This window comes from Rhipicephalus microplus, chromosome X, assembly GCF_043290135.1.
Source record: "Rhipicephalus microplus isolate Deutch F79 chromosome X, USDA_Rmic, whole genome shotgun sequence".
Lineage (NCBI taxonomy): Eukaryota > Metazoa > Arthropoda > Arachnida > Ixodida > Ixodidae > Rhipicephalus > Rhipicephalus microplus.
The window spans coordinates 374,413,380-374,426,703 of NC_134710.1; the positions used below are offsets into that span (position 1 = coordinate 374,413,380).

Genomic DNA, 13,324 nt, shown 5'->3' on the forward strand with positions numbered 1-13,324 from the left:
CAAAAAGCAGCCGCCGAAATGGGACAGCGGGGCTGCACACTCGGATCTCGAATGGCGCCACAAGGCACCACGATCGGCAACGACACCAGCGGCGTACGCGGCAGAGGCTCACGGACACACGTGGCCCAAAGCAACGAACGGCCAAGTGATAAAAGCAGTCCCTCTGGCGTCCCTACGACAAACAGTTCAATAACGTCGTAACCGACACGACAAGACGTGCACAACGATGAAGTGGGGGCTCGCTCTTCGGGGGGAAATAATAATAAGCACAGTCTTTGCAAGTTCGGCTCCGGATGGGATGGAAGGCCTGCCGGCGGGCAGGTACACAAAACCACTGGCACTGGAGCCGCGGTTGCCGTCACAGCACCGTGCCGCGCAGCAGTTTTCACACACGCGGCAAGGTGGCGGCGCGTGCCGGGAGAGGCGACACGCGGGATTTTTCCGTCCGACCGGCAGTTCTCTCTCTCTTTCCCTCGTTTTCATGGATGGCGGTGAAGAGGAACGCGAAAGACGCAGAAGCGGATTTTTTCTTTTTCTCTTCCCCCAAGACTCAGGTCAGGGGTCGAACTGCGGCAGCACGCAGGGTCAGCAGCAGCAGCGGCCGTAGTGGTGGTCGTCGCGTCGCACGGGGGATGACGTGGATGGTGGGGACTTCTTCCTCCTCCTCCTCCTCCTAGGGTTACGGTCTTGCGTCGGTCCAGCGCGCAGAACACTTGCCGGCAGGTCGACGCTCCGCCATTTTCTTCACAGAAGGGAACAGCACCACGTTCCCAGCCAGCATTCTTGCTCAGATATTTTCTCCTTTTGTTTGCTTGATTTCTCCAGCCTTAATTTTCCTTTCAGGGAATGCCGTGGCGACGATGTTCCGCCGACCACTTCCCCGCCTTCTATTTCTTTATTTTGGCAAAAACTTGGCAGAGTTGCGCGAGGACGCACGCACACAAGAGCCACGCAGAGAACAAACACGCGCACACCAGTGTCCTTATTTGCATTTGGTGGTTTCCTTCTCCCCCTTTCTTTTGCATTCCTTTCCTGGGCCGACGCAGAGGCGAGGGAGGAAAAAAATAAAGGGAGAAGAAGGAGACAAGGTGAGGATGGGAGGGGGAGGGGGAAGACTTCCCGCGTAACGTGTCTTTCTGTCTTTACAAAAAGCCGGCGGTTAGGTCGGCAGGCGACGACGACGCGACACTGGCGCTGCCCTGCGTTAGAGAAAAAAAGGGGGAAACAAAAAAAAAGAGAGAGAAGGAGAAAAAGGGGTCTCGCTTACAGCTCTGCGCGCCTCTCGCTCTCTCGCACACACTGTCTCCCCTACGCAATGGCGCAAATTTTGCGATCACACAAGCACAGTGATAGGGTGAGTGCACGATGACAAGCAGCAAGACAACTAACGCCCTCGCACTTATCAGGCGATCACAGAATGACCAGAATGTTAATACAGCAACACCCGTGCACACTGACAATCAAGATCACGTATACCCGTACGTACAGGTCACTTTGGCACAATAACAGAAAGAAAACAACGTAACAAAGAAAAGGGAGCGCACAGGAGGAGAACCCATTGCAAAAGCAAACGAAAACTTCGAATGAAAGTGGGAAAAACAGGGGAGGATGGAAATGACGTATTCTACTTATTTCAAATTATTCCTCTTATGAATTGATACAAGTCTACTTCTACAACAATATCTGCCCAAATACACAACACGATTCCGCGGCTGCTCTCGCACAGTCGTGAATTACTTTTTATTAAACCGAAACGGCTCGTAGTGGAGTGGAAATCAAGCTTAGTGCGAAAATAGACCACAACGAAGACTGACATGCTAATGGAGATGCCGAGGACGTTGAAAATGGGCTAGCAGTGAGAGAATAAAATCTTCATGCGCGGCTTTTCAAATGTCGGGCACAACCAGTGGTCAACTGTGAACGTGACAATTATAATGGTTAGGCGTCCGCGTTGACGCTGTACCGAAAGTCCCGCGAATGGTATGGTTAAATTGTTATTTTTTCGTAGTACAGTACGGTTTCCGCTCATAATACTTTCTCTAAGAAAACACGTCGGCTTACGCATATTAAGAAGTATATTTGCAATGTTACCAGAGTCCTTTGTTATCTCTCTGGGCTCTGCCAGCCGCTGTAAAACTGCCGTCACGCCAGGATGTTTTTACTGGGGGGGCAACCACGAAAAGTGAGTTCCTCCGGGGGGGGGGGGGGGGGGGGGCAAGCAAGCTCTGCTCCTACTAGGTTTTCAATATATGCTTCCGGGCACTTGGGTGGGCATAGGGAGGGCAGGCGAGAATTTTGGGGGGGGGGGGGGGGGGGCTCCAGCCCACCCTTGCCCCCCCCCCCCCCCCCTGGCGCCGCCCCTGCGTCACGCTATGGGAGAGCTTCGTTCGCCACTCAAAGCTGCCGTGAGAAGGCGCCACTGTGTCACAGACAGCGTCATACGCCCACTCTTGGAAGTAGCCAGCGTGTCGAAAAACGAGGCTAATATCGCAAGTGTTATAATTAAAGAACTGACGTCTATTTGTATATACTTAAGTGTGAACGTGGGTGCTACAGCACACGTGCTGGCCTCTTTTGACAAGAGCAACAATGGGGCCTTCGTTGGAAATGCGCGGCGTTTAATTTCAAAAACATCGGGCAAAGTTATAAGATTGTGGAGCCTACTGAAGCGCCGAGACAAACTGCAATGAAAGAAGGAAGACGAAAACGACCGTGTACATAGAGCTACATGCTCGTGAAATAACTCAGATGATGAAAAAAATAACACCAAACCCTCCTCCCTATCGCCCCATATTCGATTAGGTAAATAATCATATAGCGACTTTGGCATGTACAACAACGAGTTTTTTGTTTCTTTTTCATGAACTGGGACATCCGGGAACAGTACGTTTCAAGAAGTGATTTTTATCCAGGTCCTCCTTTAAACAAATTCGGTTTTCCCTGGTGAATGTTAAAAGTGCCTACGTGAAGGTAGGGCGAACGTTATGGAAGTTTAGAACCCTAGAATACAGCTCCCCCCCCCCCCCCTCCCAACCAACTCCAAGCGACCACAGCGTTGGGCTTTGGTTCCATATGCAAACTGAGGCGGTAGCCTAGTGACCAGAGAGGTATGGACGGAATCTGATATTACTGTTAATTTTTTAGCCATATCTAAAAGGCTATGCGCTTCGACACAGCAAAGTATGTTCGCGTGTCGCGCGTTCAGAAATCAGCGCCACTCTCGCATAACTGCAAACTGACACTAACAGTGAAGTGCATCCGCTCAAAACTACACTACGTTTGCCCATGGCACCGGAGTAGAAGGACTAAACGGAGATTCATCGGATGCACCAAGCAAAGCTTCAGAGCACGCTAAAGATTCGGAACTGGCGCCACAAAAATATCGATAAGGAAACGCCAAAATTAAAACGGCTTCATCTTTGCGTAATAAGATAAACCAGCGCTGAATGCGCGTAAATATTGTAAAAACAAGGTAACAGAATTTCCATAGAAAGTGGCTAAAATAAAGGGAATGAAGAAATGAAAGTCCAATAAAAGGGCCATGACACCCAATCTTAGATCAATCTGTATAATGTGGGTTTATCCTTGTGCGATCACAAATAAGCCGGTGAAATCTTGGCGAAATCGGTTAAACACTCAATTTAAAATTGAATAAGGCAACACTGGTGCACTCGCGAGCAGCAGAGAACGAGTCCGACGATAAAGCCGTAGGGGGGAAAAAAACAACATTCGTGGAGCCTTCCGAGTCTGGGGTGTAATTACGAAACAAAATAAGTAAATAGAAAAAAACATTGTCCTCGCCGACAACGCCTTCAAAAAAAAAAAATATTGGCAGCGTGCGAAGAGCCACAAGTCTCTAAGCAGAATGGAGAAGGAGACCACCGCCATTCCAGTGCTACAGTGATAATAAAGAGATACGCTTTAGACCACGAAGAATAATCGCACAAGGAAGCGATGCGTCATCCATTTCAAAGGACCTATGCACGGAGTTCTTGAAGTAATGTTGCAGGGCCTATACGCTGCACAGTACTCTCAACATAGGCAGAATAGTAAGAGGCATTAGAAGGGAGTAGGAACAGACAGAAGAGGGGTTGAAAAAAAAATGCGGCTAAACAAAAAGCAAACAAATACGGTGCCCAACAAATATCCAATGAAATGCATTTTTGCTCCTGCACATAAAGTAAGCTAACACAAACAATGCCAGCAGCAACTGGTAGCTACAGGTGCAGCTGCGCATCTGCAGCTACCTGTAACAGCTAGCTACCATTCACGTGCAACACAGATTTCAAGAAAAAAAAAGAAAGCACGTGAACGCTGGCAGGTACACGTAGCTGACAACGTCCACGGCTAGAGGTAGCATCAGAAGCCGATGAAGGCTGTCGATGGCTGCCTTTAGCAAGGTACGAACGACACATAACAAGAAAATACTATTCGTCCCTCTACCAGACTGCTTTTGCGTAGCGTTACCGTTTTAACGATGCCGCCCTGCCAAGCGCCATGTGCGCAAGAACGCATCTGTACTGCGGCACAGAGTGCATCTTGATCGAGCGGCAACGGTTAGCGCGGTAATGCTGTGACACGCAAATATATATACCACCAATAGACTCGAACAGAAATGTAGAGAAGTATCAGCAGTACAATGCAACAACGCTGACGCAGCAACAGAAAACTCAGGAGAAACGCGTACACTGCTCGAACAAAGGCAACATATCTACTTGAATCAGTTGCGAATATATACTATAATAAACAACAGAGAGCTATTTCGAGTTTCAAGAAATTACCAATAAACTAAATTGCATGCGCTTGCCTCTGACGCTAAAAGTAAGCAATTGCACTGCATTATCGAAGCTTTAGGCAATAAGATAAGTGAGAACACCCACAAAATTGTCGTGTGCACAAAAAAGCAGCAATCCAGAAGAAATTTGGGCAGACTGGTGTGCGAGAGCGGGGCGAATGAACATCAAAATGCAAAAAAAGCAGCAACACTGCCAATAATCTGGCGCTGTAGTTAAAATGCCACAATCTTTCGCGCAGTTAATAGAGCATGCGTTCAGTCCACCTAGCGCGGTAATAAGGCCACCACAGGGGTATGACTAGCACTGTCAGCAAACACACTCAGCAGGCAGAGAGGGCGCGAAAAGGGCAGACAGAAGGGCGTGCAGTGATTTCCGAGAAGTACCAGAGACCATGCTGAGGGCACTGACGAAGGTCGAGGCGCGCGCTTTCCTAGCTTTGGCGGGCATTGTGAGGGACCTGTAATGGATGTCGCGAGCGGAAAAGGCTTTCAGGGCACCGCAGTCAGCGCTTGCGAGATTCACGGCTGGCTGATGCGAGGACCGGGCCTGGCCCACGTGCGGGGAAGTCAGACGCCAGGGGAGAAACGTGTCAGGTGCCGAGTCTACACGTCAGGTGCCATAAATCTCTTAGCGACATCGTGTGCTGACTGCGGGAAAAAACTTTTACGCTTTTTTTTTTCTGAGCGAATGGTTAAATGGCAAACGTCTGTGAGTAGAAAAACGGCAGGCTGCAATTCCCGTGTTACGCAAAGGCACGCCACTACACACAGCGACTGCATTCACACGGGTGGCAAGGCAGGAACACGTAAAATGCACAGCTCATACTGGTGACTAGCGCCCCCGCGATACAGGGCGTTCACAAGCGGGCGTTCTCACAAGGAGTGGTTTTGGGAGAGAGAGCTTACAAAGAGCAGAGGCGAGCTTCATCCCGCGAGCCATCATCAACGATCGCCGCCGCCGCTGCCTCAGGCCCACGTCTCCAAATTGCAGAGCTAGCGGAGGAGGAGGGGAGTGTTGGGTGGGGAGGACAGACAACAAAGCGTGGAAGCCCACGGTTAGTCTTCTTTCGACGCCTCTGACGAGAGCGACAGAGACACGACACGGCACAAAAGGGGGTCAACAACACGGGTCTCCAGCAAGGCGCCTTGACCGCCCCTCCGGTCTGGCTTACAGACCCTGCCTAACAGACGTGGGCCCTGGAGACAGGAGCGGCTCCTCCGCGAACGCCCACTCGAATACGCCATCGGGGGGTTTTAAAGAGGCCGCCAAGTAGTGCACGACCGCGTTTTATTACTGCGCATAGCCCAGGCAGAAAACTCCACGGGATTTGACTGAAGTCATGTAGCAGCTGCCACCTATGCATCCTAGATCACCAGTGTCGCACACAATTCATCTATATAGCTTAAAACATATTTTCCCCAAGGAACATCACAAATTGGCGACGCCTGTCGAACTAGCTGTCTGTACACTTGTGGTGCACATATCTAACATAGCTACAACGGCTACGTGGGCCCATAAGTGGGGACGCATAAAAATGTACGCCCAGGAAACGCTCAAAAACATTTGTTTTTATTTCACAGGCAATTCAAGCTTCTAGTAATGACGAAGGCAGACAATATGCAAACCTAGCCCCGATGCGAGCCCCAAAACTTCGGCGCGCCGAAACGAGTGTGACATGACGACCATCAACGCTGCCGACGAGCGTTGAATAAGAGAATCCTGCGCTCTGAGATTAAGTACCTCACGGCGTACCGAGGTAGCAAATGGAAGTACAAGTTGGATATGAAGGATAAAACACCACGCGCGTTTCGATCAGCCTGGGAAGAAGCGTTGTTAAAGCCAGCGTTCCACCTGAAACAAAACAGCGAAAACACGATCGCGGGAGTGTGGGCGGGTGTGGGTAGGTGGGAGGCCTTACGAAAGTTCACCTGCTTCTATACTCGCTCGAACGGGTAAGTTGAACGAGACAGCGGCAGTATGTACAAGCAGGAGCTCTGAGAGTAAACGACGCGAGGAGGGGTTAAAAGGGGGGGGGGGGCAATAGAGACGTAAATCTTCGCCTTCTGTAAACTCGGATGCGACGCACGCGCCTCCTGGCAGCAGCGACGCAAGCACGACGGTTCAGTTCGTCCAAAGAGAAAACACCGACGTGTGTATAGAAGGCAGGGACTGCGGCGGTGCGCAACAAAGGAAAGCTTGTTAGCGGCGGCTTCTCAGAGGAAAAGAACAAAACAAGAACGCAGAGAGAGAGAGAGAGAAGACACAGCAGTGTTGCGGGAGAAAAGGCGCAGGGGGAAGGGCGTGCGTGTGTGCGTGCTCGGCCGTTAATGGAAGGCGGACGCCGGGGCCTCGGAGAAAAACCCGTAACCGAGGATTAACGCCGGAGTCGGTCGCCTCCCGTAATCCCTCCCGCGCTGCTACTGCGCCTACTACAAGAGTGAGCCAGCGCTGTTATTGCCTCACTCTTTGCCCCCCCTTGTTGTCTCTACGCTCGAAAACAAGAAGTAAAGCGAGAAAAATGTCGGACGGAGGAGAGCTCTTGTTTTGCGCGGCAGGCAACGATAAAGAGCAGAAGATGTCGCGGCCGAGCGAGGAGGAGCGGCGGCACATGCGGCTAATCCGCTTTCAGGACGCTGCTGGCCGGCTTTTGCGGAGTTGCGGCGGCGTTGCAGAGGAGAGCGCCGCTAAGCCGAGAGAGCTTTGCCGCAACAGGGCGCCCCTGATCGTCCCTACCGCTCTCTGAAGAGAGAGACCGCCGCCCTCGGCAGAACGAAAGAAAACAGAAGCTCAACAAGAGGACCGAGAAATAAAAAAAAGAATCTTACAGAAAAAAAAACAAAGAATCGCAGGAGCGAGGTAGACGTGTATGCGGTTTTCCGTCGTGGTTAGAGAGACAAGGGGTATCCTCCATCACTAACAAACCGGGCCGCTTTCTTTGCCACTCCCGAAACGAACATATAAAAAAGGCATAGTTGAACAGGTACGCCGCAATGCACAGTTCCAGTGCGCCACTTTTTCCTCTCCCGAGAAAGTAACGGCGGACACGCGTCCATCACGCGCGACGGGCCAAACAAACGTGCCGCGACTATTTTACTGCGCTCCCTTCGTGCTCGCAGACAAACTGCGCCAAAACACCAGGCTGCGGGGTGCATTCGTAGCGTTGCAGGCTATGCACACGTGGCGACGTCTGCGCGCATCGCAAACGACCTGCCTGCAGTGCCGAACGCCGACGATGTTCACATCAGCGTCGCCTCTCTTCACCCGTTTCACTTCGCAGCGCATGCACTCACAACAAGGTCTTGTGTCACACCTGCTTGGAAACTATGAAGAGCTCCCGACTGTTTCCACATTTCGCTTTTCCATCACTGCGGGATTGTAGCGCAAGTGGGCCTTTAGGTTGGTCGTAAAGGCGTTTTAAGCGCCGTCGCTCAGCTCACATCGCATACTGTGGCACCGTTTAAATCGCAGCGACGGGAGGAAAACGGCGGGCGCCGACGAGAGCATTGACAGCGTTGGCGCAAGCAGAGCGCCCGCAAAAAAATCACGTCGGTTCACCACACAACGTTCATCCCATCAGCCCCACTTTCTCATCTCTCTAGAATACACTTTGTGACAGTTCAAATAGTACACCGGCCACAGCTTATCATCTCTGTGAGACTACTTATCAGAGAAACCACCAGCCATTCCTGGGCGCACGTGTCCGCCGAGAAACGAACACGCACATTCCAAAGACTCGCGCACAGACAACTATGAAGAGCCTCATACAGCGGTAGTTTTGCTTTTAGAAATCCTCACGGCCGCTTATAGACTACACGAAACTTCGGCCACCTTCGAAAGCATTCTATGTGCTCGTCCGCCTTTTGTTCAACGATGAAAAACACAAGACCCGCGGATGATGGGAGGCCGACAGCGCCGCCAGATTTTTATTACTTTTACTCGTTCACTTGGAACGCCTCAGGCGCTGAAGCTATAGAGTCGAACATAAGATACATCCTTCTAACTACAACCCACCAAAGTGCACCACTGGCGTTGATCAGGAAAAGCAAGCGTGGTAACGCACTTCTGATAGCTCGGTGCTGGAACGCCACGGCGAGCGGCACCGAGTCCGCCGCTCATTGGCTCACAGTGACAGAAAACGTCGGCCATTTCCCATTTTCCAGTGCTGCCCTCTGCTGCTTCCGTAGGAGCGGGGAAACCCGGTATCGCCAAAGCGAAAGGCTTCGAGAGGTGCTTCTCGATTTTTCCCGCTAGGGGCATGGGCGCATGAGCCGTGGCATCGTGAAAACAAAACAAACAAAAAAAAAAAAGGCCGATGGAACCGACCGCGGGTCGTATTCTGAGACGGTAAGTTTCGGCAACAGCATCGCTAAGCGGGGCGGAAAATCTCGAGTGTCGAACGATTGAAGCGACTACATGACCACCATTGCTCAACCAGCCAATCAGCGGCGGTACCTCCAACTCAGAATACGGCTCCGGTCTCAGTGAATGGTCGGCCACGATAGTACATTGGAAAAGAAACCTCATTTACTTCAACCTTGCTCGAGGCCGCATTCGAGATAGAAAAATTCCGCGCAGCGCATTTGAAGAAAAAAGAAAAGACAGCACAAAATAAGCAGAGCGAATGCTTACACTGCCCAACTCGCGAAGCTGTTCGTCAAGACAATAAAACTAGACTGAAAGGGCAAATATGTTTACGGTGATCACCGAGTGCGGCCTTCACAACCAGTCCGCAGAGACTGGCGTAGCTGAGGTGAACCTCTATCAGCGTGAACGAAAAATCGCTGCACCGCACATCTCAAGGCGGCACAGCGTAAGAACCAAGCGTTGCAAGATGTTTATACACTGCGGTCTGCAGCCTTCAGCCAAGGCGGCCAAACATTACGAGTGCCACTTTTGACTCCAGGAAAGCAAAAAAAAAAAAAATTACGCGGAACAATTTATAGGTTGTCCTTGCTGGTTTGGGAGGCCTCAATCGAACTGTGCGAGCTCTATCTACTAACGCTCGTTAAATCGTGCTCACTCCATACATTCCCAGGACAACCCGATGTGTCGGTCAGAGTGAACTAACTTATGTGCTGCGTCCTGCAGTACACAACGAACGCGTCAAACGATCAATAAGCCACGTTACAGCGTCGCGGTCAACTTGAAAGGGAGGAGCTTCGCCTAGGGAATTTCTTGTCTAAAAAAAAAAAAAAAGGAAATCTGGCACGAGTCTCTGCGTACTTTAAAAGAAATAGTACGGCTTTGTAATCAAGGATGGTACTTGGATTTAAGTGAACTTCGGCCCTTTTGCATTCAATAAATACCTGTTTACTTTAAATGAATTTCTCACGGAAAGCTCTTTTCTTGACAGGAATAAACAAGGAGGTTTTCAAAAAGAAAAGTGCTGGATTGGAACCTCATACAACGCCTTATTGCTGATAGTAAAGCCAGCACTTGTCCATCATTTATCACTAACACATGTCATCTCAAGGTGGTACCCGCCAAGAGGTTCAAGTGGTTTTGCTTTGATAGTGCAAAAGCTATGTTAACTGTATAATAAGAGATAATATTTGTCGACGAAAGTAACATACCGAGATGAGTATTGATGACTTGATCTTCGATAAAGTTTTCAAATACTGAATTTAAGGAAACGAGAACGAAAACACACGTTGAACAGTGTCTGCTCACAAAAAAAAAAAAAAATGCCGTATTAAACTTGTTGGACGTCGGAAGACAACGATTCCTTATCTTCACCGAATGCTAACTTTTCGTTTTACCCTTCCCAAAATGGCGGCCGCAGCCGCCATCTTGAAGCGGGTACGGCTCCACTGTCGAGGCATAATTTCCAATCCAGCAATTCTTTTTAAACCTGTTGGAGAAAACGCCATGTTCAGCGTCTGATTTTTGTTTTTTTAACTGTGATACATGTTTCTCTCTTTATCGCTGACCTGTCGCTAAAGTCACCTTGGGGTGCGGGTGGTTCGAAGAAGAAGAAAAAACAAAAGTTCTACGTTCTTGATTTTCCGTTCCTCATCTTAGAATAAGCTTTTCTCCTCAACTACACCCTGCCGCCCCAATTATTTGTCCAATTTTACTGGTAGGCACGTTCCAGAAAGTGTATCCACGGTTGTTGGTCCTCGACTGCGCGTCTAATGGCCCCTTCTACAGGGCCGCGCATTTTATCGCTGTAGCTAGACGTCCAGAATTTCTATGGACCACGCAAGAATATTTACCAGATAAACGGTCTCAATCTAGCATTGTTTCTCAAGGTGAATGACATGTGCGTAAGATCCAACGACACGAGTAATTCGAAGTGAAGAAACTTCTTTACGTACAGCAAAAAGCTGTTCGCGCACAGCATGTGCTTGGTCTCAATAAGACAACGAAAAGGCCGCATATAGCCGAAAAAACGATGAATATGGTGGGGAGTAAAGATAGAAACGAAAATCACGCATACCATCCACCCCTCGCGGCGTACTTTAACTATTCCAGTGCCAGATTTCCCTTTCACAATCTAGCGACAAAATAAAAACCACCACGACGAGGCTCCACGAGGACAGGTAGCGCAAGCGAAGACGCCCAGCTCGTAAGACACACGCTAGAATAAAAGACAGAAGCCAGGTGGGCCGACTTACCTGCGATTGCACGTTGGCGCCCACGGCGTTCTGGTAGGAGTCTCCGCCGTTCATACTCATGTTGTACATGGAGTCTTGCGGGACGCCCGGCGGTGGTGGGCTTATCATAGGACCCTGCTGACCCTGCGTCGTCGGCACCATGCTGTAGGCTGAAGCGCCGGCCGCTGCGGAACAAAAGGGCAGAGGAGGAAGAAGAACAAAAACACACAGTTGATGAAACTCCCAAGACTCCGCCATTGACGCCACCGCGGTGCATGGTCCAGCAACAAAACACACACGCACGCGTAGAGAAGCTGTGGTAATGAGCAGTACCAAGGTCATGGCACTTTACACACCTGGCAGTGAGCATGCATGTGCGGTTCTCGTGCTACGATAGTCAAACGATGATTACGTTGATACGCGAAAGGCTGTTTACCGCGTCATTCAGGGAATGCCCGTCTTACAGATAAAAAGCTGTCTCTGGTCTTGACCTTTTTCACTACAATGTATTAGCAGCACTGCAGGAAAGTTGATCGCGCACCATTAAAAGAAACACAGTCGCCCTACTCACCCAGCGAACTGCATACTCGCAGTTTACTTTAATGCTGCCCTCTAAGACAACAGCTAGGCTTACTGCTTGTTGGCGCAAGCGTGCCAGTGGCTTAATGGCTGTTTAAGTTCGACCGTTCGCATAATGACAAATCAAACGAGAAGTTTTCAGCGGGCAAACCGAGAGCCCGCACCAAAACGTTCAGTTACGCTGTCCTTTCAATATTTACGTTCCCTCTGGCATAAATAAGAAAGGTGAAAGAGTGTGAGCGCTACGCCGAAATTGTAGCACAACCTAGATTTGCAGAAACGTTCCTGGAAAGAGTAACACTGCACCGAGAAAACAAACAACGCCAGGAGAGTGACGTAATGACATTCCCCTGTCGAGGCGAAGTAACTAACTTCCGTGCAACGTGCGGTACCACAGCAAATGACAAAAATAAGAAATATAAGCAGACGAGAAGTGGGAGAAGGAGGGGGTGGTGGAAGGCTATGGCAAGTAAAGCGCACGATGGGCCACAGTAGTCGTAAGCTAGGATCGCCAAGAGAGGCAGGCCGCACAAAAGGCACCCCGAACGGATCACCAAGGAAAACCTCAGCGAGATCGGAATAAGGCAGGCCACGGGGACGGCCAAATAAAGGAGGACAAGGGTAGGAAAAACGAACAAGAAACGCGCTGAGGCGAGAAAGAAAGTGAGCGCAACTGGCAGAAGCCGAAAACAGAGGACAGACCGCGTAAGAAGAAAAACAGAGCTGCCTATTGCGATGCCTCCCGTCCTGTGTGGCAATATAAGCAAGGGTACTTTCCCTATCCGGCCGGGGGGAGCCCGGCTCACTTTGAATGAGAAAGGCGCTAGAGAAAGCACTCGCTGGTCGCCAAGGAGGAAGCCCAACGAAAGAAGAAGCGAGGGTGCCTTCAGCCGGCATTGATTTGGCGACCGGAGGAGGCGAAAAGGCGCCGGAAGGGCTAATGGAGCAGCCGCCGCGTCGCCCTCCTGCGTCCCCCGCGTGACGACCCCCCTTTTCCCTCGGCTGCTCCCCAGAGTTTGTACATACACACCAAATCTCCCAGAAGGCCCGTTTTCCTCAAGCTGCCTACACCCCCCCCCTCCTTTCTCCCTTTTCACCATACTCACACACGAAAAACAGCTACATAGGCTATGAGAGTGCGATAGCCAGCCAGGGCCAAAACAGAAATTAGTGGCCTATGGAATAAATGATCGGAACGTGAGACGCATCCTTTTTTTTCAATTCCATCAGCTTACCTTCAAGCCATGCAGGACACCTGCTGCTACACTGCGTCCAATATCGCTTCCTTAGTTTGATTAAGAAGTCCCTATACATAGTCCCTAGCGTCCAGCTCGAAACACGCAATGCCAAAAT

At 50.3% G+C, this 13,324-nt stretch overlaps 1 protein-coding gene across 6 annotated transcripts in view; it reads right to left on the minus strand.

Annotated features, from left to right (window-relative positions):
* Positions 1-13,324, minus strand: part of exd (PBX homeobox extradenticle) — a 376,353-nt gene that overhangs the window by 62,702 nt on the left and 300,327 nt on the right. For 2 of the 6 annotated variants that reach the window (XM_037413399.2, XM_037413397.2), the window contains one exon: positions 11,414-11,577. In XM_037413399.2, the coding sequence (XP_037269296.1) occupies positions 11,414-11,577 (164 nt within the window). Of the gene's footprint in view, positions 1-891; positions 1,200-5,092; positions 5,254-5,701; positions 5,789-11,413; positions 11,578-13,324 lie in introns of those variants that run through there. The other 4 variants (XR_012887507.1, XR_012887508.1, XM_037413398.2 and 1 more) reach the window with 4 other exon arrangements.